Genomic DNA, 26,991 nt, shown 5'->3' with positions numbered 1-26,991 from the left:
CCGGAACCAGAGCCTTTCCGACCACGGACAGCTCACAAACAGCTAAGCGCAATTCGAGGAAATGCAAATCCCTTCAATGATTCTTGCAACTCTTAAGATGTTAACAGTTTCAAGATGTTTTAAATAGACCATTTTTGCTGTTCACGCTTCCACCTCCTTTCTGCCTGGAATGCAGGCGCACCAACACGGGGATGAGGTCGCAAGGTAAGGCTGGCAGGACAGCCAAATAGGGGCTGCAGCCCGGTCCCATCATCCCGGATGGCGCCCCTCAACCATCTTCTTTCCGCGGAGGGAAAGCAGCCCCTTGATGGTGTCCGGGCCCTACAGTGGGGCTTCCGGTCACACACGACCAAAGCGATCATAACATTACGATGTAGGCAGAATCCTGCATTCCGGGTTGCCGTTACGAACAGAGAAACCCACCAAAACAGGAGCACAGGCTTGCTCCAGGGCCAAGGTGGCAAGGGAGTGGTAGGTTTTGTGAAGTGATGGCCATTAAAAAAGAAAAGAAAGAAAGAAAAGCATCTGGGCAGAAACATGAGCAGGTCCCTCTCCACTGAGACTCGGGGGACCCCGCGGCAGGGGACGAGGAGCAACAGGGCTGGAGACGGGCTGCCAGTGGACTGCTCCTTAAAGGGACAGAAGTGTTCGGCGGCATCTTCCCGGAGCAGCAGCACCTGCTCAGGACACGAGAGCAGTTAGACACGCTCTCGGGTGTGTTCCCACCGCAGCACCACTTAGAGCACGGTCTCCGGGAGAAAGATTCTCAATGCCAGTGGATACAGATTCAAGGTCTGTGTGTCCTCCCAGTTCCTGTTGAAAGCCTAACCCCCAGAGCGACAGCATTAACAATCAGGGCCTTCGGGAAGTGAGTAGGTCAGGAGGGTGAAGCCCTCAGGAATGGGATCACGTCCTCATGAAAAGGACCCTGGTGGGGCATATGGGTGGCTCTGTCGGTTGAGAGGCTGACTCTGGATTTTGGTTCAGGTTGTGATCCCGGGGAACCTGGGATCAAGCCCTGTGCTCAGCGGGGAGTCTGCTTGAGATTCTCCCCCCACTTCCCTCTGCCCCTCCTCCTCTGCATGATCCAAGATAAATCTTAAAAATAAATAAATAAAAGAGAGAGGGACACCTGGGTGGCCCAGTCAGTTAAGCCAGTTCCTTCGGCTCAGGTCATGATCCCAGGGTCATTGGATCGAGTCTGGCGTCGAGCTCCTTGCTCAGTGGGGAGCCTGCTTCTCTCTGCCTTTGCCTGCTTGTGCACTCACGCTTTCTGACAGATAAAAATCTTTTAAAATAAAAAGAGAGAGAGAGAGAGAGAGACACCCTGGAGAGTTCTCTGGCCCTCTCTGCTGTTTGAGGAAGCAAAGAGAAGACCCCCAACTACAACCTCAGCAGAACCGAACCACGGTGACGCCCTGACCCTGGACGTCCAGCCTCCGGAACTGTGAGAAAGGAGTGTGCTGTGCAAAAGCCCCCTTGTCTGCGGCACCTTGTGACAGCAGCCCAGACAGAAGACGACGCGGTGGGACTTTCAGAGTACAACCAGTCAGTAACCTGGGGGCTGCCAGAAACCGCGCTTTCGTTCCTAGGTCTACACTGTTTCTTAGGCAACTTTTCTCATCACGATGCATTTGTATTGTAACCCCTTACAGAGGGCCGGAAGTTCCTCCCCACTCTTCCACGTTTCTTTCGCACCATTACGTTCATCCTCACTCTGAACAGTACTGTGAGGTAAATCCAGTTGTTTCTATTTAACATGAGAGAAAACCGCTGAAGACATTCAGCTACTCGCCCAAGTCCTCACAGCAAGGAAACGGCATCAGGGGACAAGAATTCTGAGCCCCCAGTCCTGCAGGCTTGTGCCTCAGCCACCTGGAATATCCTTCCTAGCATTGTCAGTGTTGAACCTTTCCGTCCCCGCTTTAAGATTAGTGTATTATACATACATGGCTGGAACACAAGATCGGAAAACAGTGAACAGGAGGAAATGCATGTTTTACCTGGTCTAGAAGAACGAGCAGGAAATTCAGCATTCCATCTTTCTCTACTTGCTTGCATTTGTTTTTGTTTCTAAAATGTAAAATATGGTTGCCCGTAACATCCCCTCAGTATTTTCCAGGCCCTTCAAAAGTTCTGAGATGGGTCACCTGGGTGGCTCAGTGGGTTGAGCCTCTGCCTTCAGCTCAGGTCATGATCTCAGGGCCCCGGGATCGAGCCCCACATTGGGCTCTCTGCTCAGCTGGGAGCCTGCTTCCCCCCACCTCTGCCTGCCTCTCTGCCTACTTGTGATCTGTCAAATAAATAAAATCTTAAAAAAAAAAAAATTCTGAGATAACCAGACTCAACTGCTCAGACCAGCAAGTACCAAATACCTATGATGTCACACTCGCTGGGCCCTTGGCATGGTTTCTGCCCTCATCATGGAGCTGAAGAGACAAGGCAAGCATGTAGAGCATTAAGCCATCACCTGCGACATTAGTAACAGTACAGACCATGACCGACGCAAAGGCATAAGGGGAGAGGAACAAATGCCGAGACCAAGTAACCTACAGTAACTGCTTCAGAGTATGAAAACGGATTTCCCTAGGCTGAGGTAGTCAGGGAGGGTTTATAGAAAAAGCTAACACTTAGCCTTGGGAACAAACTTAAGAGAAAGAAAATATTCTAGGTAGAAGCAGCATGGGCACAGAAAAGCTCAAGGCACACCAGGAGAGGAGTGGACATTCCACCAGTAGGGGAAGAATCGGTCACACGAGGACGTCATCAGCTGATAATCAAACAGAGCAGTCCTGACACTTCGGCCAGAAGAGAGCTTCAAGCTTCAAGTATTCACAAAAGGAGTCCTTCTCTCTCACGTGACAAGAAGCGGAGAACGCTCCTGAGTTCTAGAGTTTCAGCCTGAGACACATGGCGCACAGGAAGGTGTCAAGAACTTAGAAGGAGGGAGCAGATGGGCCTGAATGGGGAATGAACCACCACACACGGTCACCTTCTTGTGACTGTGGAGCCACGCGCGGTCCCATCTAGCTCACCCCTGAAAACAAACCTGGGGGAAGGCACACAGCCAGCAGAGCCCCCTCCTCTGATAACCAATTCCAAAACCAGCTTTGGAAATGCAGCAACAGGTCTTCCTCCCTGTGCTTATTTACCAAAAAAATACTTTTGTGTCCTCGAAGGAATCTAGCCAGAGTGGCTAGTCTGTATGTTTAAAGAAAAAAAAAATTAGTGGCAACCTTTGTTCTAATGACCACTGGGGACTATGTTCACCAAAGTGTAACTGTGCAAGGGCATTCCCCAACACATGAGCGTGAATGAGACCGTCCAGACCATTTTGTCTGATGGATGTCCCAGAAGAGAAAGCAGAGCGACCCCCAGGCCTAGAGAATCAGAATTCCCAATAGGTTCCCGGTCCAGTGAGTCCTATGGTGGTGAACTCTGGCCAGGCTCAACCAAGACTCTCCTACTCAGTGACAGGGTGTTAACTCCCTCATTCTAATGTTAAACATCTAAAATGCGGAGGGGAGCCTCTCCATACCCAGTCTATCCGCAAGCCCTGTTGATTCATCTTCCACATACCCCCATCTTTGCTTCTTCCTCTGATCCAACCAGCTCAGCCTCTGGCTGGTTAATGGCAAGTCTCCTGAGTGGCTTTCCTGCTCCTTCCCTTGTCCCTTTCCAGTTTCTTCTCATGGAAGCCACATCAGTCCCGGAAAGTGCTCATTGGATTCTGTCACTCCTCTGCTTGAAACCATCCAGCTGCTTCTCTTTGCTTTTGGAAGAAAACCCAAACCTGTGACAGGCCACTAGGACCCACGTAAGTTGGCCCGTGCTGACCCTGATCCATTAGTATCCCTGTTTTCCTCACTTGCTAGCCGCTTCCTTGCTTATGCTGGGAGCCTGCTTCTCCCTCTCCCACTCCCCCTGCTTACGTTTCTGCTCGTGATATCTCTCTCCATCAAATAAATAAATAAAACCTTAAAATCAATCGATCCTAGATCTTGCCCTTACTAAATCAGGAATGGGGAGAAGGTGGGAAGAAGTATGGAGAGCATTTTGTCTAAACAACTTTCACAGTGAGGTGGCGCCTTCTGGCAACGTGCGCACTTTCACACTGACCTACCTCACTCTACACAGTGAGACCACAAAGACCGGAGAGAAGCAGCTTTGCTCTTTTTTCAACACACACATTATGACTCACATTAAGTGCCACTTTTACAGAATCAGAAGGACCCAAGGGACAGGTCCTACTCCCTCCAGGAAATGAAGAAATGGAGGCCCAGAGAGATCTAAGGGCTTGGCCAAGGTAGTTAGCAGCTCTCAACTGTCATCAACTTAGATTTACATATTATAATCCAAGTCTCCAAGCAGAGAACTCCCGTGCTCTTTCTATTAGCCCACACTCGTTCTAGGCCACTTCTAGGTAGAGCAAGTCCCTGGACATCTGCGAGTCAGCCCGAATAGACCGACAGACGGAAAAATGGGAAAGTAAGTGCAGTAACAGAACTAGTGACCTGTAACTTAACTCCTTTAGCTATAAACAGGCTACTGAGTATCCAGGAAAACATACACCCACAGCAGCAAAACTACAGGATATGGGACTCCCCCACCTCCACCATCCCAGAGTCCCCAGGAAGGGGCCACACCAGGGTGCCGTGTGCTGGAGCCCCGCCCGCAGCCTGGCAGCCGCCCACTTCCCAGAGTGAGTCTGAGCACATCACAATTCAGAGTTTCAGCTTCTTTATCTTCCCTACCTCAGAGGGCACTAGTGAACCAAAAAGAAAAAGACAACTAGGAGGGTACACAACTTGGAAAACACAGCATGTAGGAGATCACTGTTAATAAAGAACTGATATTTTCTGAAGGGGAAAAGCTGAAGCCAACCCCCTGTGGATTCCTTCAAGGTCACATCTCCCCTCCCACATGGCTAGAATTAGGGGATTGTAGCAGGAGAGTAATATACCCTTAGAGACTGATGCATGTGTGTGAAGTGGAAAAGATCTTGTTTTTCTTCCATTTGGTTATACAAATGCCCCACAGAGTGCTAAGGAATCCCCTGACGGGCGTGTCACAACTTCAGAAAGCATCAGACCTCAGACATCAGGCCCTGCTCCTAGAACACAGCCCAAGGCAGGGCTCCCATCAAGTGACAGGCAGAGGGATGACGGGGTGGGGGGGGGCGGGGGGCGCGAGGACGGAGGTTAACAGAGGGCAGCCAGCCACACCAGGACATCAGCCCCTCTTGGATCTACCGCAGTTAGATGCTTGATCTAGAGCTAAGTTCAGCTTCCAGGGCATTATGGGGAGCAGGGAACCAAACCGGGTCCCAACCAGCTCTCAGGGGATCTGATCCCACTTCATTGCAGCGGCCTTTTTCTAGGGCTGAACCAAGTAACATTCAGTGCAAGTGGGTCCAGACCAGCAGCAGAGCCGCCATCCTGCCTCCCTACCTCTGTACTTTGTCTCCTCTATCTGAACCGCCCCTTCTCCCTCATTCCTTTTCTGCCTGCATCCAATCTTGCAACCTATACATACCTTCATCCTAAAGGATCTTAAACTCAGCTGAGGTAGAAACATTTTTCTAAGAGAAATCATAAACCAATTTAAGCATACTTTTATAGATAAGTATAATCTCCAAAATTCTTCCTTACTTCCCTTACCATTTGAAGTTATTCCTTTACATCTTGTTTTTTTTCCTTCCTGGTAGTCCTTTTTAGCCACTTTTCAGGTGGGTAAGCGGTTTAGGACGTAGGGGTCAAATTCCCTTTCTGAGGCACTCCCCTGCAGCATCCTTGCTGGACCGTGCCCAGCCTGCTACAACACGTGCAGAGCTCATTTCAGCACAAGGCAGCCCAACTTGGGGCCGGAAGACCCTCACTGGCCATGAGCTCCTGTACACCAAGCTAAAGGTGCCCCCCTGAACATATGCCCACTGTTGACCACTCTGACCTTTGGAAGAACTCAGAGGAGACACACAGTCCTGCAGTACTCTGGGATTATGGTTCCTCTTCTTTGACTTGTAAGCCCCGTGTCCCCCAGCTGTTCCTTGGATGCTACAGTCTTCAGGCATCTACCTCTGGATGAGCTCCATTTACTGAGATCCCTCAAAGTAGGTCATCAATATCAGAACATAGTTGAACAAAATCAGGGGTGCCTGGGTGGCTCAGTGGGTTAAAAGCCTCTGCCTTTGGCTCAGGTCATGGTCTCAGGATCAGCAGGGAGCCTGCTTCCTCCACTCTCTCTCTGCCTACCTCTCTGACTACATGTAATCTCTATCAAATAAATAAATAAAATCTTAAAAAAAAAAAAAAGAACATAGTTGAACAAAATCATATTTGGGGGGGGTGTCAATCCTAAAATCAATCATACAGTAAAAGTCATGGAGCACCAAAATTACCTTTGAAAATCCCTTATGCTGCTCCCATCACAGATGCTCTCATTCCACAGGCTCCAAACTGCCTAAGCAAACAGATTCCCCCTCCCACCGCACCCTCACCATGGAGCACAGCCTCACTAAGCACGGCAGCTAACACCCTAAGAGGTTTTGGTGGGGTTCTGTGGTTGTCTCCTAGAGACTGCTTGCTCTCACCAGCACAGCCAGCTGCATTCCCCACCTTTCAGTGCATCTGTCCAGGAGCCGGCTCATCCCAGCTGAGTAACAGCACCGCTTCTCATGCTCTTCAAAGAGCATCGCTCCTCTTTGGGTCAAGTTCAACCTCCACCCCTTCCAGCCGCACCTCAGTCCAGGTCAACACTTCACAATGACCGAAGAGCTGCCACTGGGCAGAATTCACCTGAGAACTTTGCAAAACTTCCATTTTGAAGTCAGTTTTGCAAAGCATGGTCTGGATACAATAGAGATCACAAGGAGGTTCATGTGATAGCAATCTCACTATAATACATAAAATCAATAGCATTACCCTTTACTAAAGGCTGCAGTCATTTTTATACCTGTAAGACAACTGTATGATTATTGTCATTTATCATCCCAAGTGAAAGTTAATGGCACAGGTTTCTTGCCTGTGTATTTTCCTGGTTGTATCTGAAGTCACCAGAAGTCATGTTAGCACAGCACCAGACAAACCATCTGTAACACCTATTTAGAATAAAAAGTGATACTTTAAGGCAAATTCTGAACCCTGGGTTTCGTAGAAAAACTTCCTAGGACGCCCTGTTTAAAACAAAGTTGAAATGGTAAAACTAAAACAATTACATAAGTTAAGATCACCCTAATTTTACGGAAACAAAGCTATCTTCCAAAAAAAAAAAAAGTTGGTACTAATTCAGGTTTATCCTCTAGAATAAGCTTCAACATATCTGCCTTCGGCTCTGGTCATGATCCCAATGTCCTGGGATCTAGTCCCGCATTGGGCTCCCCACTCAGCAGGAAGCCTGCTCTTCTTCCTCTCCTACTTCCCCCTTACCTGTGCTTGCGTTCCCGCTCTCGCTGGGTCTCTGCCAAATAAATAAAATCTTAAAAAATAAAAGAAGAAGCTTCAACAAAGGACTGCATGGGAAGATTAGAGGCCCAGCTCAGTGCCCTGGAAGTCGCCCTGCAAAGACTCAGGCAGATGATTTTCCATCCTTTGGGGGCATTACTGTATTCGCTAAAAGGGTATAGTAAATCAATTCCCATACCAACTTACAGTCATTGTTTAGAGTTTTATATGCTCCCATCTTTTGTGTGTGTGTTTAATCTTATTTTAAATTCCATTAACATATAGTACATAGTTTCAGATGTAGAGTTCAGTTGTTCATCAATTGCATATAACACCCAGTGTTCATTACATCTATGCCTTTTTTTTTTCAGTTTCTACATGTTTTTAATTTTTAATTTTTTTTTAGCGTAACAGTATTCATTATTTTTGCACCACACCCAGTGCTCCATGCAATCCGTGCCCTCTCCAATACCACCACCTGGATCCCCCAACCTCCCACCCCCCCCACCCCTTCAAAACTCTCAGATTGTTTTTCAGAGTCCATAGTCTCTCATGGTTCACCTCCCCTTCCAATTTCCCTCAACTCCCTTCTCCTCTCCATCTCCCCTTGTCCTCCATGCTATTTGTTATGCTCCACAAATAAGTGAAACCATATAATTGACTTTCTCTGCTTGACTTATTTCACTCAGCATAATCTCTTCCAGTCCCGTCCATGTTGCTACAAAAGTTGGATATTCATCCTTTCTGATGGAGGCATAATACTCCATAGTGTATATGGACCACATCTTCCTTATCCATTCATCCGTTGAAGGGCATCTTGGTTCTTTCCACAGTTTGACGACCGTGGTCATTGCTGCTATAAACATTGGGGTACATATGGCCCTTCTTTTCACTACATCTGTATCTTTGAGGTAAATACCCAGTAGTGCAATTGCAGGGTCATAGGGAAGCTCTATTTTTAATTTCTTGAGGAATCTCCACAGTGTTCTCCAAAGTGGCTGCACCAACTTGCATTCCCACCAACAGTGTAAGAGGGTTCCCCTTTCTCCACATCCTCTCCAACACATGTGGTTTCCTGTCTTGCTAATTTTGGCCATTCTAACTGGTGTAAGGTGGAATCTCAATGTGGTTTTAATTTGAATCTCCCTGATGGCTAGTGAGGATGAACATTTTTTCATGTGTCTGATAGCCATTTGTATGTCTTCATTGGAGAAGTGTCTGTTCATATCTTCTGCCCATTTTTTGATATGATTGTCTGTTTTGTGTGTGTTGAGTTTCAGGAGTTCTTTATAGATCCTGGATATCAACCTTTTGTCTGTACTGTCATTTGCAAATATCTTCTCCCATTCTGTGGGTTGCCTCTTTGTTTTTTCGACTGTTTCCTTTGCTGTGCAGAAGCTTTTGATCTTGGATCAGAAGAATAAACATTGTTAAAATGTCTATACTGCCTAGAGCAATCTATACTTTTAATGCCATTCTGATCAAAATTCCACCGGTATTTTTCAAAGAGCTGGAGCAAATAATCCTAAAATTTGTATGGAATCAGAAGAGATCCCAAATCGCTAGGGAAATGTTGAAAAACAAAAATAAAACTGGGGGCATCACGTTACCTGATTTCAAGCTTTACTACAAAGCTGTGATCACCAAGACAGCATGGTACTGGCATAAAAACAGACACATAGACCAGTGGAACAGAGTAGAGAGCCCAGATATGGACCCTCAACTCTATGGTCAATTAATCTTCGACAAAACAGGAAAAAATATACAGTGGAAAAAAGACAGTCTCTTCAATAAATGGTGCTGGGAAAACTGGATAGCTATATGCAGAAGAATGAAACTCGACCATTCTCTTACACCATACACAAAGATAAATTCAAAATGGATAAAAGATCTCAATGTGAGACAGGAATCCATCAGAATCCTAGAGGAGAACATAGGCAGTAACCTCTTCAATATCAGCCACAGCAACTTCTTTCAAGATAGGTCTCCAAAGGCAAAGGAAACAAAAGCGAAGATGAACTTTTGGGACTTCATCAAGATCAAAAGCTTCTGCTCCCATCTTTGACAGGAATCTTTCATAACCTTATCTGACGTCAGTCTTAAAGGGCAATGCAAACAAAACTTCAGCCCCATCCCGCCCTACCCACCAAAGTTGTCAACCCTACATCCCACTCCCAGTCTTGGAACCTGGGGCTGGAGAGAAGAGCAGTTTTCTGGACGAAAAAAAGGCAGGGCTCCCTTTCTAGTGAGTTCCTGTAAACAGCTCAGAGGAAGAAACCGCTCTGGAGGCCGAAAGCTCCCACGCGACGGGATTCTGATCTTCACCCCCACGCGTGAACATGTCGTTCTAGACGGGGCACCAACCCTCCTCAACCCTCGCAGGCAGGAGAGAAAGGCACACTGAGGGACCGACAAGGAGCAAGAGGTGAGACTTCCTCTCAAACCACCATCTTCAGGGCAGTCATCAAAGCCAAGGAACCTCAACTTCCCATTGAGCAGGAACCACACTCCACCACAGCTGTGGTCTCGGTAAAATGCCTCCTTGATATACTATTCTCAGATGCCCCACTGAGTTCAATTGTTAACTCCTTATTAAGGAGGACTAGCTTTTAGGCACCTGTTATGCTCTTCCCTGTGCCGGATTAAGAGTCTTAAATTTTTGCATCTGCTACACAGCTGTCCAGCCCACGGAGACGAAGACTGGAAGACATCGCAGGTGTGGGCCAGGGGCAGCACGGTGAGCTGAGAACGGACATCTCTGAAGAACGTTTCAGACGCACCATGCAGTTCACAGCCCAACCAGGCACAAAAGAGAATCAAGGCCACTGTCCACCTGCGTAACACTGGTCAAGCAGGACTGAAAACCACCAGCTTTCCCGGTTCAGCGTCGCAAGCTAGCTCAAATACTAGCCACGGTTTACCACCGTGAACTAGTAGTATGTGAAAAATTACCACTTCTGAAGATGTCTACTTGCACGGTAATTGAACAGGAAAGATACTTGCAATGTATAAGCCTCGCTCAGCAAAGGTGTGCTACCACTGAGCCCCTGGCAAAGCCCATGCAGCTAAGGCAGAGTTCAAAGTCCAGCACCGAGGGGACTGAGTGAGTGAGATCAAGTGGAAGACACTTCCGGCCAGACTAGCTGGTGGGCTAGCACTCAGCTACAGCACCGTGGACATGGGTTATGCTCCAGGGCTGCCGGGGTGCTCACCACCCTGGACGCGGCAGTCTCCGGCCAGCATTTCGGCAGTTTCTGATTTGAGACGGCTCACACTGCAGCCCGAGCTCGGTTCAGCCGGACACCCCGAGCGTGCGCCCCACTCAGAGCGCACTCCCCGGCTGCGGGCTGCGTAACCCCAACGGCCTGCGGAGTGGGGTTCTGTTCCAGGCTGCCAGTGAGATGCCAGGGCTGTGAATAGTAGGGGACCCCTGGAGCCTTTATTAAGGATTAAGGTTAAGGAATGGGAGGCGAGGAAGTGGAGGGAGACACAGGAGGAGAGCCTTAAAACACCTCAGTAGAGGAGATGGATGAAATAAACAGTTACCATGGGACTATTTATAATAGGTGTTAAGACCCACATCCCAGCATTATTTTTAGGGTTTCCTAGCAGGTTAGATGTGGAAGCAGCATCAGAATCCAAGGCAGGGGCTGCTAGTCAGAAAACCCGATTACGAACTCAAAGAGGCAAGTACCGTAGACAGCCAGAATCTAGCACAAAAGGAATCCAAGCACCGGACGGATCTCCCAAGTCCTGTTCTACAGGCTGAGATGCAGCAGCTCTATTTTCACTGGCTCTCCGGGTCTCTGTTACACTCCAAGTGAGAAAACTCCGCTCTAGTAGCTGCGACACCCGCAGCCTCTTCGGAAGGAAGCACGGTGTTCCCGGGGACCACCATCTTTGAAAGCTCCTTGGGCATAGAAGGCCAAAGCCCCCTGGGCCAGGCACCTGCCCCAAACAGCCACTCAAGGGGCCCCTTTCCAGGAAAGCTTCCGAGCTCCTGTCGTTAGCGACAGAGCCAACAGCCAATCTGCAGCAGCCGTCACCACCAATCTAAACTGGGATTGGGGATTCAGAAAGGGGTACTTAATCCAAGCCAGAGCAGAGAAGACAGGAGAAAAAAAAACAGAGCCAAGAGTAATGGAGTCCTGTTGATGACATCAGTGTGGCAGGAAACGCAGGCCTACCACCACGGACAGGATAACCTGGTCCCTAAAGCCTCAAAGGTCACGGCCATCTTCCTGGCCCCCAAATCCTACACTGGCATGTTAGACTAGGACACGCAGACCAGCTAAGTCCAGCTCTAAAGAGCATCCTTAGGACAGAGGCAACATCTTGAAGTACCCTGCAAAGAGGCAAATATGCCAAGTGCCAGCAAGGGCTAAGACGGGCATAGGCACCCCGTTAGCAGGTCAGGGTAGGGTGCTCTTCTCCGTACAATCTGGGACAAGCCCCACCATCGTAAGCTACAGAACAGTTAGGTCTGGCCCTTTAGGGTTGAGAGGATAGGTGATTTTCAAAACTAAGACCTCCGGGCTCCTTTTGTTCCCTCCCCACACCTGAAAAAGATGCCGCAGAGACATAGCCCTAGTGCCTGTCCAATGCCAGGGTTTTGCAAGTTTAGGACCCACTTCAAGGCTGGCTGCCCCCTTCAAAGGAACAGGAGCCAGAGAATCTGCACCGCAAGTATCCTGTAAGCCCTCCCACACCCACCCCTACATTGCCCTGAACTGTAGCTTTCCAGAAGACAAGACCTTCTCCTAGCAACTCCTATTACCGTTCATGTGTTCTCACTGTGTCTCAGTACCAAGTCTCTGAGGGTTGTTCTAGCCTCTTACCCATGTCACAGGTGACAAGCCTAGAGGTTGACCAGTCACCAGAGATTACACAGCTGGCAAACTAGGGAACCAGGGCTCAAACCCGGGTCTAGCCAGTCCAACCTCTATGTTCCCTTTTACTGCTCCCAATCTGACTGTGGTATAATACCTAGGAAATTTACCACCTTCACCCTTTAAGTGTACAGTTGGGTAACGTTAAGTGCATTCACACTGCCATACAGCCATAACCACCGTGCAGCTCCAGAACTTCCCATCTTATAAAACTCGACCTCTGTACCAATAAAACCACCGACCTGGGGCGCCTGAGTGGCTCAGTGGGTTAAGCCTCTGCCTTCAGCTCAGGTCATGATCTCAGGGTCCTGGGACTGAGCCCCACATCAGGCTCTCTGCTTGGCAGGGAGCCTGCTTTCCCCCCTCTCTCTCTGCCTGCCTCTCTGCCTACTTGTGATCTCTGTCAAATAAATAAAATCTTAAAAAAAAAAAAAAAAAAACACCGACCTGGACTCTCCCCTCCCTCCTGCAACCGCCATCCTCCGTGGTCTCTGAATTCGCTTCATCCAGGTACCGCTCACATAAGTGGACTCCTAAAGTCCATTGGTCATGCCCTTGAGGTTCATCTGTGATACAGCATGTATCAGAACTTCCTTAAGGCTGAAAACGACTTTATTGTCTGGATATACCACAGTCCCTCATCCATTCATCCAGGATGGACACTGGCTTGCTCTTATCTTTTGACCATTATGAATAATGCTAACCCCCCCCTTTCTAATACCAAGTGTCCAACATCCTGTCTGATGCTAAGCAGGGGGAAAGACTCTACAAAGAGCATTTTGGGAAATTAGGTGGAATGGGCTTTACATTTTTCAATCAATAGATAATGCTAATACACTTGTCCTAACATTGAGGCAATTATGCCCATGTATGGGTCATATTAATATACATATATTTAAGAGGGACTATAAATCAGTATAACTACAAAATCCAATGAGACTTAAGGGTTTGTTGTTGTTAAGTAGGGCTCCACACCCAGCACAGAGTCCAACACAGGACTTGAACTCACAATCAGATCAAGGCCATAGCCAAGACCAAGAGTCAGATGCTCAACTGACTGAGCCACCTAGGCACCCTGAGCCTTTAAATTTTTTCTTAAGATTTTATTTGAGAGACAGAGATCACAAGTAGGCAGAGAGGCAGGCAGAGAGAGGGGGAAGCAGGCTCCCTGCTGATCAGAGAGCCCAATGCAGAGCTCGATCCCAGGACCCTGAGATCATGACCTGAGCTGAAAGCAGAGGCTTTAACCCACTGAGCCACCCAGGCACCCCCGAGCCTTTAAAGTTTTAACCAAACAGACCAGATGCAGAATGGAATGGCTCCATTCAAATGAGTCTTTCATTGACAGCCATGGAAGCTCTCTGCCGACCCACCGAGATCAGTCCAAGTCCAACGCTAACCCCGGAGGACGACAGCAAGGAGGCAGCCACATAAAACAGACATCAGTACCTTCAAGTCACTTAGTCTGTAATAGAAATGCAGCTCAGCAAACACCTACCTTAGTCAACCAAACTAGTTCTTTGAGGAACTCCTGCATATATCCAGAAAGGCCTACCTCCCAGGCATCGGGAGATTGCCACCATACAAGGGGAAACGAACACATCGGATCTGAAGTCAGTTTCAGGAGAGGTGTTGAGGAGCTCCAGCTTCCTGGTGCCCCAGCAGAGAGACCACACCCAGCAGCAGAAAGCACTCGTTTGCCTAGATCAACTGTGACCTGCAGCCAGGTCCTATCACATCATAAAGGCGTTCTCCTCACTCTGATGTGCAGTTTGTATGTGACACAGTCACAGAAATAGATACACACACAAAACAACAAAGGAACAAGCAGCTCGACAGCAAAGAAACTCGTTCCTGGCTGATGAAACATTCATTTTCCTCATTTTATAAACAAACATTAGCCCTCATTAGCGAGTATAGGCAAACTGAAAATGATTAAATCTGATGAGACAAAGCAATTTATCTCCTTTTAACATACTAATACCTTCAAGCCTATTCATACAAGAAATGAGCCACTAGACTGGGAGAACCCAAGGTCAAAAGACACTTTTGCAGGGATGGGCTGTGACTATATCCCAGCAGGTAGAAGGTACCCTGAACACTCGCTGGCTTAGTGATCAATCCAAAGGGATCAATCTTCAGATGAAGACGGAGGACCACCTGTGTGAGGGAAGACTCCAGAAACCGACTCAGTTGGATTTTTCTTTCCTGACTCAGCAAGTCTCTCCTGCAAGCCACTAGCTTTGTCTGAGCTCACAGGAAGGATGGAGATCAGGATTTGTCCCCAATCCCCATAATGACTCACGGGCATCTGCCTTAGACTGTTAATCAAGTTGAATTGGGAATAAACAGGGGATTAGGCTTTTAATGTAAGTGACAACCTTAGGAAAGGCAAAAAAAAAAAATCTGTGATCATAATTGTTAGAATATTATAGGTTATGATATAGGATATCATAATAGGTTAGGCTACTCAAAACCAAGGCAGTTATAGGAGCTTTCCAGGTCCACAAACGTTACTTTGCTGTTACTCCACATTCACACCTTGTGCTGGGCCTTCAGGCACAGTAATAAGAAAGAAAAACAATGTTTAATTATCTCCTGACAGGGGCTCCACATTCATAGGTTGAGGCAAGTGCCAGAGGAAACAGATGGGCCTTCCACCGGGTACCCAAAGCCAAAAGCTGAAATGACAGGAGAAAATGTTACAGTAAAACTGGCTCCTTTCCTCAAAGTGCCATGACCTGGAAACAGGGCAGTATGGGAGGCTTTAAACTGATCCAACAGCATTCACGGAGTTTCCACAGTATACAAGAACTGTAACTTGGGAACAAAGGGATGGGAGAAGATCCAACCTATACCTTGAATGAGAGGAACCGTGGATCTGCACACTCAACCTTCAACTACACATGCGTAAGACATCCAGGCTGTATCAGAGGTTCATAAAATCTGGCTTTGAAAACATCCCATTTTCAACAGAAACAGTCGGATAGGTCACTGGTGAAGCAGAGTAACAAAAACCTGTGAACTCACCATGCGATCTAGCAGTCTGCTGACAGCCCCACCGTCCCCCCAGGTCACCACCATTCTGGTTTTCCCCCGACTCGGTTTCATTATATACATATATCCTCCAACAACATGGTCCATTTTGCTAATCAGAAACTCCTAGCTGGTGGTAGCATTCTGTCTGCATTCTCTAAAGCACTCAACACGACTAGTGGTACCTAAACTGGAGATAATAATATAAGCATGCATCCTGTCATCGGCAAGACTGTACTAGGGTCCAGTAGCCAGTTATCAAGAGATAACTAGAGTCCCCAGTGAATGACCAAGGCACACAAATAAGTAGCCGAATATAGTACATTTTACCAGTTCAAGGATCTTTACCTTGTCATCTTCCCCAAAGATGACCAGTTCCGAGGTCAGAATACAAAGGAACTGGAATTCTGCCCAGGAGGTTTACCTATAGAGGCTGGTCTCTAAGCCGGGGGCTGGAATTTGGTGCAGAGAACACTGTAAGGGAAGTGTTTGAATTCCATGCAGAAAGCATCTGATGTTTTTGCTCACTTAGGATTTCACATCACCACACATTTTGGCAAAAGCTCCCTGGGAAAAATCATTAACTTTCCCTGATGAGCCTCTTCATTCCTTCCCCAAACTTCAGCCAAGGAGGGAAAAGCCTCCAGGGTCCACGTCGGTATCAGTCACTCAAACGAGGGCAGGAACTTATGAGCCAGTGAATAAATGTTAAGAGGAGCATTATGAGCTATTAACTTGGACCTCAGATCTAGAGTCTTCATCATTCCCACAGCAAATCAGCAAGACAGCACCAGCACTCACCCACTCCAGGATCCAGACAACTTGAGGGCCTCCCTCCTGTCCCGCCTACTACGCCCCTGCTTGCAGGAGGCTGCTAAACTGCTTGGACAAAGCCTCAGAGAAGCCCCTACGGTTACAGTCCTGGTTATCCCTCTGGAAGGCGCCCTCCTCAGATGCCGAAGCGAAACCTTTTCTAAGAGGCCCCAGACTAAATGAGCAGATGGATTAAAAGGCTTCCCAGAGGACCGTGCCTGCTCTCCGCTCGTTCTTAGAACAAGAGGCTCACTAGATACCAAGTGTGGCAAGAAAAAGGAGGTTCTTGCTGTACTGGTGGGGGAGTGGGGGACAGAGCCAGGTGAAGTGTCTGGAAAGGAGTCAAAATGGTTACATTTCCAGTCCCCCAGGTTTACACTGCTTGAGGGTCTTACATCTTCTCTGTTTAGATCTTCAAGAGGTGAACCGTTTTGGGTGCCATGGAGAGCTAAGGAAAGCCAAAGACCATTTTGCCTGCATTTGGGACAGTGTGACGAGGCACCAGGATGCCCATGGGTTTGAAGGTTGTGGCGGCAGAAGGACGAAAAGCACTAAGTTCCTAAACAAAGGAACTCTAGGGTCTGACCATCTTCTGTACAGATGTTCTACCATCAACGGAACAAATCCTCATGGAAGGCAGAAGACAGCCCCTGGCCAGACACCTGGGGGTTCTACTTCCTTGGTAAGAGAAGTACAGCTTCTGGCCAGTCCATAAGCCGAGCTCCTCCAGTTGTAACAGGAAGGAGTTACTATTAAGTGAATTAATACACAGCACTTAGAAATAACCAGGCTCAAAAAAGGACTCCATGAATGATAGCTATCTTCGCTCCCTGAATCAGGGTTTTCGTTTTCTTTGGGTAAATACGCAGTATTGGGATTATTGGATCATATGGTATTTTTTGAGGGACTTCTGTAGGTTTTCCATACTGGCTGCACCAATAGTGCAGAAGGGTTCCTGTCCTCCACACCCTCTATCTTGTTAATTGTGCTTCCATTAAAAGAGTTAGCTATTGGGTACCTGGGTGGCTCAGTCCATTAAGTGTCTGCCTTGATACAGGTAATAGAAGGAAACCTACAAATGAACACATTAAACATATGAAGAGATGCTCCATCCTGCAAGGGAAACCAACTTTTAAGTCAAAAATGAACCTGGTAGTGTAAGAAGAGCAAAAACGGCCAGTGCCGGGGAGAGGTAAAGAAAGTTTTTTGGAGGCTACCAGTTGTATTGAGGACAGCTAAACATGCATGCCAATAATCCTACTCTTAGGAACATATCCTAAGTGAATAATTGGAAAGAGGTTCCAAGAATGTTCTGCAACATTTTACACACACACACACACACACACACAATTATAACAATTCAATGTTCATCAAAATTGGAACAGTTAACATGGTAAATCCATAATATGCCATTTTATACAGCCATTAAATGGTAAAATTACCTTTATATGCTACAGAGTTAGGGGGGCATAGTAGCTTAAGATCTGGAATAGTATCTATGGCATGATCCCATTTTTAAGTATATTATACTGGGGCACCCAGGTGGTTCAGATGGTTAGGTATCTGCCTTCAGCTCAGGTCATGATCTCCAGGTCCTAGGATCAAGCCCTACATCGGGCTCCTTGCTCAGTGGGGGAGCCTGCTTCTCCCTCCCCCTCCTTGTGTGCTTGGTCTCCCTCTCGAATACATAAAACCTTTAGGAAGTGTATATTGAACCGTATATCAATAAAACAGTGCTGCCTAACAGAAACTACGTATGTAGTCTTAAGTTTTTTTAGTAGCCATGTTAAAAATAGGTGAATCAAACACTTTAGCCCAATATATCCAAAGTATTTCGACATTTAATCAACAATAGCAGGAGATATTTTACATTCATCTTTTGTACAAAATCTTTAAAATCGGAGTTGGGTTTTTAGGGGTTTTTTTTGTCCTTGTTTTTGTTTGGTTTTGTCTTTAACACCTCCAACTCCTCTCCACTTGGGCTGGCCGCACTAAGTGCTCAGGAACACCCTATTGAACAACACAGGTCTGGAAATGATACGTAAGTGATTAACAGCAGCGGTTTCTGGGAACGAGATTAACAGAGCCTTTGCCCTTCTCATATTGTAGGAATTGTTTCAATAATCGTTTGTATTAACAACAACAAAAAAAAGGCATTGTGAAAAGTGTTTAGATTTCCCCTAAGAACCCCAATGAAAGGCCAGAAAGCACAGCTTTAATTGAAAACTTCCTTGAAACTGCTCTTGCCCATTCCCCAGGGGGGCAGTGGGAGAGTGGAACCTCCAAGGCCACCCACCACACAGTATGATGACTCCAGGGGGAGAAAAGCTGATCACCAGTTAAGCCCGTGCGGTGCACGAGACACTGCATGAGGCGGTCACTTCACAGGTTAAAGCATGTGATCCTCCAGGACTCTTAAGACACAGGTACCATCCCAGTTTCAGATGAAAAAAATTAAAAATTTTTTAAAAAATCAATCCACTTATTCCAAAGCGCCAGAGCGGAGCATTTAACCACATACCCAGGACAGTCCTTACCAAGATCATAACCAGAGGCCAGGACTGCCCACACCAAGGTCATGATCTGATCTTTATTAAAATCATGTTCTGGGCGCCTGGGTGGCTCAGTGGGTTAAGCCACTGCCTTCGGCTCAGATCATGATCTCAGGGTCTTGGGATCGAGTCCCGCATCGGGCTCTCTGCTCGGCAGGGAGCCTGCTTCCCTCTCTCTCTCTCTGCCTGCCTCTCTGTCTACTTGTGATCTCTCTCTGTCAAATCAATGGATGAAATCTTTAAAAAAAAAAAAATCATGTTCTAAGACTGGCATTCTTTAGAGAAAATCCTACCCATAATTTTTATTTGCAAGAACCCCCAGATCCTAACATTTCTCCTTTAAGCTTATATATCCTCAAATATCAGTTTATATAAGTGGAAAGTATCACCCCAAACTGAACAGGTTAAAAAAGTATGGAGTATTCCTTGCCCCATTCCAACTTTTCTGTCCACCCTCAAGCTGGAAACTTCAAGGTCGTATTTGAGGACTCCTGCCCTTGTTGAATTTTAGGCTCAATAATCCCTAAGTGGCTAAAAAACAAAACAACAACAAAAAAACAGTGTAAATGGGCTCCTGGGTGGCTCAGTCAAGCATCTGTCTTTGGGTTATGTCAGGATCCCAGGACCCTGGGATGGAGTCCCACATCTCCCTTTGCATCTGTCTCTCATGAATAAATCTTTAAAAAAGATACTGAACACCCCATCTTAGTATGTAAATACCCCTCAATAAAAGGAAACCGACATCACTTTCACCAAAGGATCTAAGGGATACCATCAGAAATGGGACACGAGGGGCGCCTGGGTGGCTCAGTGGGTTAAAGCCTCTGCCTTTGGCTCGGGTCGTGATCCCAGGGTCCTGGGATCGAGCCCTACATTGGGCTCTCTGCTCAGCAGGGAGCCTGCTTCCCTTCCTCTCTCTCTGCCTGTTTCTCTGCCTGCTTATAATTTCTGTCTGTCAAAGAAATAAAATCTTTAAAAAAAAAAAGAAATGGGACACGATAATAGCACAGATGTCTTGATTTGGTGCCCTAAGAGCAATTGATTTCTCCTGAGGTTTTCTTCGCCAAAATTCATAGATGGCATGTAAGCAGAATACACCAGGGTTATCCAAACTCAAGACGTTTCTACAAGATAATGGACCCATACTCAGATTGCCAATGTTGTAAAAGAGAAGAAACGGAGAAACAGCCCCTAACTGGAGATCAAAGGCACAAAGATGCTAAACAATGTGGAATCCTAGAAGGGACCCTGGCCCAGAGAAAGGTCATTAGCGGAAACACTGATTAGCTTCAGTAAGGTTCACAGACCAGTTAGTTCCGCATGAAGTTTAATTTCCCTGTTTCAACAACTGGGCCGTGCTTACAGATGGCATTAACATTGGGAGTATTTGGAATAAAACACAACTCCGTGTTCTTTTTGTTGTTTTTTTGCGATTGTTCCAGAAGTCTAAAATTTCATGATCCAAGAGCTAAGCTATTACTATGGCTGCCATCCCCAATTCAGTCTTGCTCATCCCTCCCCCACTCCATGCTTCCCAGCCCTCTCCCATCGCCTGATAATGCCCTCCCGCTTGCACCCTCCATGTCCATTTAAATCCTACTCACTCAAGGCCCAGTCACAGCCCACCACTGCTAAAGGAAGTCCTTCCCCACCCCTTGTTCCCCCGCCCCCCACCGCAGCACACCCAACTCCTGCTTCCACAAAACACCCGCAATGGAGTATCTGGGCAGTTCCTGTGACACAAGGGTAATGTTGTATTGTTAAGGACACACGGGTACGGCTATATTGTTAACTCCATGCACTTCAGGTTCTACTGCCCAATGACAATGCAATGTTTGTGCAGACAAGCCCATCCGAACAGACATTCCACTCTTAAAGGAACTGCTTTTTAATGCAGTTTCTGGGAGCCTACTGAAATGTATGATGGCCAACTCTTTCAACTAATACGAGTTTACCTTGGAACTATGTATAGTGAAATACACTATCACTCAGGGAAGGCTGTATTCAGACTTAAGTTTTTAGCAGTATACCTTATAGCTGACCATTACGACACAAAAGATTTAGGAATAACAAAAATCTCTTGCCAGATCATAGAAAATGTATTTTTTACTTAGAGGTGCCTCGGCCCTCCAACCAGCAAGTGGATGCCATCTCTCATCAACAAAGTACGTACAATGGTATATGGAGAGACTCTGATCAGACCTGGAGTGGTCAAGAAGCCTCTCACGGGGGTGGGTACCTTGCAGTCAACTGAACTATTCAGAGCACATTAACCAAAAGGAAACTGGAAGAAACTAGCAGCCAGAATGCAAGCTTTCCCAAGAGGCCGGAGTGGGGAGACATGGTGTCAGCAAAGAGCTACAAGGAAGTTCCAGGAGAACTTGGGGGAGGGGGATTTTGGGTGGGGGGGGGAGGAATGCGGGGACAAGCTCGTAAGCATCTCTTCAGTACAAGGCACAGTGCTAAACACACCGAGGCTCCAAAAAAGGTCTGCTCTGTTGTCCATTCTCTAGGTGTGCTCAGCCTGGGGGAAGGGGGTGGAAGGATGGGAAAAGAACTACTGACAAGGGGGTTGGGGCAGGGCACGCTCACTCAGTGCATACCTGTAATAGGCAGAGAACATGCCCGGAACCGGGGACAATTTGCATGCAAACTTTGGAATTCTGAAGTCCCCAGCAGAGCCAAGAAGAGCCCACTAGCTTTGCAGGCCCATCTGAAGAAGGGAGGCAGACAAGAAGAAGTGGGAACTAGGGATGGGAAAAGTAGCAAGACGCAAGGCAGAGAATAAGAAGGAAGGGGTGGGGGCACACTAATGGCCTCTGTGTGGCTAACCCAGCTTCAAAGGACCGTAAGGAAGCCAGAGCCCTTGAGTTTCTCAACATCCTCTCAGCCAAGCCACCATGGTTCCCAGAATCAGATTCTAAGATGAAGATTCCTGTTTAAGTGACATGCTAGGTGGTGCTCCCAAGACCGGGGGAGTGGGGGAAGAAGGCAAGCAGGGGTGTGATATTCAGCAAAATCCAAGAAGTGAAACTTGGGCTCAACTTGCACAGCTCTGGAAAGAGCAGGGGCCTCACCCTAGGGCAGTCCCGTTCCCAAGGCTGGGGAGTGTGGAAGGTACTTTATAATTAAAGGAGTTATACTCCCTTTAGTTAAAGGACTGTCCGGGGGCAGGGATTGCGTGCTCAGGCTCAAGAACCCTGGACAGAAACAGGTGCCATCGTGAGTGAACAAGCACCAGAGAAGAGTCAAGGGCCCACAGGAGCACTGCCAGCATCTGCTACCACTTACGTCTCTACCGGCACGTTTTTTGAAATATCCCTTGGGAGTCAAAAGTAGGAGTGAATCCTTAATGCCTCCAAGGGTGGCAGGTGGGGACAGGAGGCAGGCGGGGACAGGAGGCAGGCGGCTCCTGCTGCTTTCCAGACGGACACCCATGAGATACCTGATGCATAAGGAAAGCAGAGGACGAAGCCCCCATTAACATACACAGTAAATCAGCAGCAAACATTCCCAGCAAGGACACCATTTGCCAATTACGGAAAAAAAAAAAAAAAAAATCAACCAGAAAATTGTTTGAAGGTACTTGTTTCAGTCTGCGACTTCTGTCACTCTGCTGGCTAAAATCCAAACAGCCTCCTGAAAGACTCCTCTGAAAGAGCAGTGTAAGAAGGGTTATTCTGATGAATAACTTAAAGTCACACTATTTTCTGCAGTTATCACAAATTGTATTTCTGATGCTTACGCATGCTCAGGTCTCTTCCTGGGACCTGTGCAAATCAAGTTAGCCCATATCTCCAACCCACAGGAAAAGCAGGACTAATCGCCACATACATGCGCTTTGGGACACAACCACTCATTGTCAGCTCCAGGTGCCTGTGAAGAGTACAGGAGGCTGGGGCACCTTGACATCACCCTTAAAGTGCCTGGCCTGGACTCTAATTCTGTTCCTTCCAAGAAAAGTCTCACTAGAGAGCAATTTCTCAAAGATGAGGTGCTGGGTCTTCCGAAAACAGACATTACCTTGTTGATGGGAAGCTGGGAAGTGATCAAGGACTAAAAACTCAAAAAAAAAAAAAAAAAATTCACATAGTAGGAGAGCATCCAGTTGGAGAATGCAGCTAGCTAGAAAACAGTAATGTGGCAGAGGAGGAAAAAAAAAATTCTAGAATAAGTAGGAATAGAATAATATAGAAGTTCTTACCTGAAACTGTACTTTCAGATTAATTTATGCACTTAGAGTTCTCCTTCCAATATCTTCCAACTAGGTCACTAAAGCAACAGGTATAGTCCTAAAGGGCTTTAATATTTCCAACCCACTTATAAATGCTGTTGACATAATGGATAATTATTTCCATCATGCATAATACATTACAGTACATGCCTGTATCCTGCATTCATCACGTTAAACTAGCCTAGCGAGTTAAAAGGGAGAACATGAACTGTTTTAACACACTAAAATGAACAAATCACCTCCCTAAGAAAATGAATCTGAGTAGCAGGCACGGTTTCTCTATATAATTTGTGATTCATACGCATACTGAGAATCCAGCCTAGCAAGTAGGGTAATAAAGGTTAGGAAACAATGCACCAGCTTCTCATAGTAAAGCTTAAGTCTAACAACAACTGCTCAAAATTCAATCTGGAAGCTACTGGGTGAGCCACAGAAAGTCTCAAATTTCAGATTCATCTACCTAAAAGTGATTAAGAACTAGAAACCCCCTAACACGATCAGGTCAAGTCCCTCAGCCCTGCAAAGGCATTCTGATACCCCAAGTTGTGTCAAACCCTCAACATCCATGAAGCCAATTTAAGTGACTTGTGTGTTCGCTCAAGACCCTTTTTTTAGGATAGTTTTGTCCTTACCACAAACCCAGAAAATTACTCTCTGTGGCTCGGATCGCCGCTAGGGTCCATTTCTAATAGTTAACATGCAATTCACTCACTTATAACACATAATATACTCGTTTCTAAGGAGAAAAATCAAGTGTTTTCCCCTGGAAGTGTGGTCTATGAAAAGCAATCCAATCTTGTTTTAAAATCAGGGCTTCAAAATTACAGGTTTCCCCTCTCTCTCTGCCCACTTGTGCTCTCTGTCAAATAAAATATTTTTAAGGGGGGGGGGCGCCTGGGTGGCTCAGTGGGTTAAGCCTCTGCCTTTGGCTCAGGTCATGATCTCAGGGTCCTAGGATCAAGCCCCGCATGGGGCTCTCGGCTCAGCAGGGAGCCTGCTTCCCCCCTCTCTCTCTGCCTACTTGTGATCTCTGTCAAATATTTTTAAAAATTACAGGTTTATTCAGTTATCCATTAGCTTCACATAATAACCACAGTGATCTGATGAAGGACTTTGTGATACACGGCAGGCATGGGCCATTGAGGCATTCGTTTTATTTAGCAGTCGAGTAGTGTCTCCGTGCACTTCTGAGTGTTAACAGAGCTTCAAGTCTTTACATTCCAGTTCAGGCGTCCCCACTACCGGGATCCAGCTCTAGTCCAAGTGCCTGACAACCCGCTTCTCAGAAAAACTGAAAGCCAGGGCTTTGAGGGCTCCTCCCAAGTCGCACAGGGGTAAAGCGGGTGGGGGCACTTTTCAAAGCCAGACACGCCAGAGATTTTCACCGAACCGCTCTCCCCCAGCCTTCCCCCCTTTCCTCCCCCTTTCCAGAAGCGGTCACCCATGTGCAACCCGGGCCAGAGCCGGGGTGGAGATGTCCGAGGCTGCGGTGACCCCACCCTCTACAGCCATCTCTTGAGTGTCCTCCCAGCTCGGCTCTCTCTCTTCCCAGGAGAAATTAGAAAATCCGTCTAACGATGCAGCCAGCCCACCCCGACGCAGAGCTCATCCACCCGCGGAGCAGCGGAGAGCAAGAGCCAGGTGAGGACACGGAAGTAGCTCTTCCTCGCGGCCTAAACCTGTTGGCGGGGGCGGGTCTCCCGCAAATCGCACGCCCACGCGCGCGCACCCTCCCCCGCGCCCCGCGCGCACACACCCACCCGTGCACGCACACGGACGCACGAGCCACTGTCAAACGGGTCACAGCCCCGGAAAAAACGGGGCGTGCCTCTAAAACTTACTGAAGGGGGGGAGGGGCACATGCTTACAGGCCCCGGCACGTCGCGGTCCCCTGCCAAGCTGAAACCCGAGCGGGGCGCGGCGGCGGCTGGTCCCGAACTTTAAACAACTGCCGCGGAAGCAGAGCGTCTCCACCCAGCCGCACCGGTTCCCGACCGTGGGGGCCGAGCCCCGCACATCCCTGCTGACCTTGAGGACATCCCGAAAATCCAAACTCCACCCCCCAGGTCAGCGTTCCTCCGACCCCCTTCCCATCGGTAACTGAAGCCTTCGGTACCCACGCGGAAGAGCCGCTTCCAGTCCCCCGTCCCCTGCAAATTAAGAACGCGCTTCCCTGGGGTCTCTGCAGATCCTTCGAGCATCTCACTTCCCCCGTTGCTTATCTCCCCTTGACCACCCTAGCCATCAGCCCCTCACAGCAGGTTGGGTCCCCTTCTCTCCATCCCAAGAGTACTAACATCCCCTAAGTGCGGGCTTCCCCCACTGGTGCGCTGGAGCTAAAGGAAGCCTTAGAGGGACGCCCTTGCGAGCTGCTTTGCAGAGCGGCTGGAGCGGGGTACACGGGCAGGAGAGGGGGCGGCAGCGGGGCTGTCCCCACGCCCCGGGCCCCGCACTGGCAGCAACCCCCCCCCCCAACGGACCGGGAAACTCCGCAGAGCCAGGCGAGGAAAGCGACAGCAGGGCGTCGGTGAGGGGGCGACAAGCCCTGGCCGGAGACAGAGCTGCCGAGCGGACGCCACCGGGCAGCCGGGAGCCGCGGCCGGTCAGCGCAGGACGCTCCCAGAGCAGCCAAACTTTCTCTGCCTCCCGAAGTTCTGGGCGCCGGGGAGCAAGCAGGGGGGAGGCTGCCGGGCCGCTCCCGGGCCCCCGCCCGCCTCCAGGGACCGCAGAAGAGGGCGCCCCCGAGGGCCGCGGCCGGCAGCGCGCCGCCCTCGCCCTCACCTGGGCCGCCGGGACCGCGGCGCGAGGCCCGCACTCACCTGGCTGTAGAGCTCGCCGACCGACATGACCCCGCGGGCCGGCCCGCGCCGGGGCACCGCGCCTGGCGTGCGGCCCTCGCCTGTGCCCCGCCGCGCGGCGGGTCCCGACTCCTCTCCGCCCGCCGGCTCTCAGTCCACCGCCGGCCCTCCTGGCGCCATCTTCCCGGGCCGGCCGAGAGTTTCCCGGTGTCTCGCCGCTCGCCCCTGGACCTGTCCCGCCGGCTTCCTGGAGGCGCCGCGGCCGGCTCGCCCTCGGCCGGCGCGACCTTTACTCCCGCGGTGGCGGCGCAGCTGCGGCCGGGCAGGAGTGGCGGGCGGGGGAGGAGGCGGCGCGGCGCCGCTCCCCGCTCAGGTATGGGAGGAGGTGCGGGCGCCCGAGGGGGAGGGCCGAAGGCGGAGAGGGAGGGCCGCGGAGCTGGCGGCGGGTGCCGTGCGGCCGCCGCCTTTGAGCCCTGCGGGGGCCGGGCTGGACGCGCCCTCCCGCGCCCCCGCTGCAGCGGGGTCCACGGGGCCGGGGGCGGGGCCGGGCGCGGAGCTGGCGCCGGCCGCCCCCTGCTGGCCGCCAAGGGCACGCCGGCACAGGTGCGCGTGGGTGCTGCACCTGCCGCGCCACGCTCCCGGTGCCCGCGGGAGAAGCCGGACAGGGAGAGTGGAAACAAGACAGAAGTAACAGATGGTGAGGCGGAGGGAGAGAGGAAATAGAGGAATAGACGTCTGTGGCTGAAACCTCCCATCATTTCCCCCGAACTTCAACATTCTCATTAAAATTCAGTTGTCATGGGAGGTTATAAAAGGGGACTTAGCTATACCAACGGCGGTCTCCGTCAAACTGAGCTCCCTGGCCTAAAGTCCTTGCGAAGGAAGCGGGTTCGTAGCTTCTCTACTTGTTTTGCCTGTTTCACCCACGGCTTCCAATTAGGCTCCTTAACCGCCGTCACCCCCATCAGAGGATTCTAGTTAGCTTTTGAGGAAAGTTTTTCACGTTCTTCTTTCTTACATGCGCACTCTCCATTTCTCTGCCACTTTCTACCTCATTTTTGTCCCGTCCCCACACCCCTCTCCCCGCTAATGGCATTTGGCTGCCTGCAGTAGCTTCTGTCCTCCTTCTACCTGTAGTAGAAGTAAACTTCAGCCCAAAGGAAGGTAGTTGGCAGGAGTTGGCTGAGGGAGAGCAAATACTGTAGAAGAAAAGGACCTTCGTTTATGTGA

General features: G+C 48.9%; 1 protein-coding gene across 1 annotated transcript in view; it reads right to left on the bottom strand.

Moving 5' to 3' along the window:
* MYO5B (myosin VB) overlaps nucleotides 1-26,238 on the bottom strand; it is a 348,888-nt gene extending 322,650 nt beyond the window's left edge. The window contains exon 1 of the mRNA XM_047696392.1: nucleotides 25,783-26,238. Within this exon, the coding sequence (XP_047552348.1) occupies nucleotides 25,783-25,809 (27 nt within the window). The 5' untranslated portion in view covers nucleotides 25,810-26,238. The remainder of the gene's footprint in view (nucleotides 1-25,782) is intronic.
* Between the last annotated feature and the right edge of the window lie 753 nt (nucleotides 26,239-26,991).

The sequence above is a fragment of the Lutra lutra genome, chromosome 12, assembly GCF_902655055.1.
Source record: "Lutra lutra chromosome 12, mLutLut1.2, whole genome shotgun sequence".
NCBI classification, from domain to species: Eukaryota; Metazoa; Chordata; class Mammalia; order Carnivora; family Mustelidae; genus Lutra; species Lutra lutra.
The sequence above is the reverse complement of the archived record's forward strand: the minus strand, read 5'-3'. Positions and strand labels throughout refer to the sequence as shown.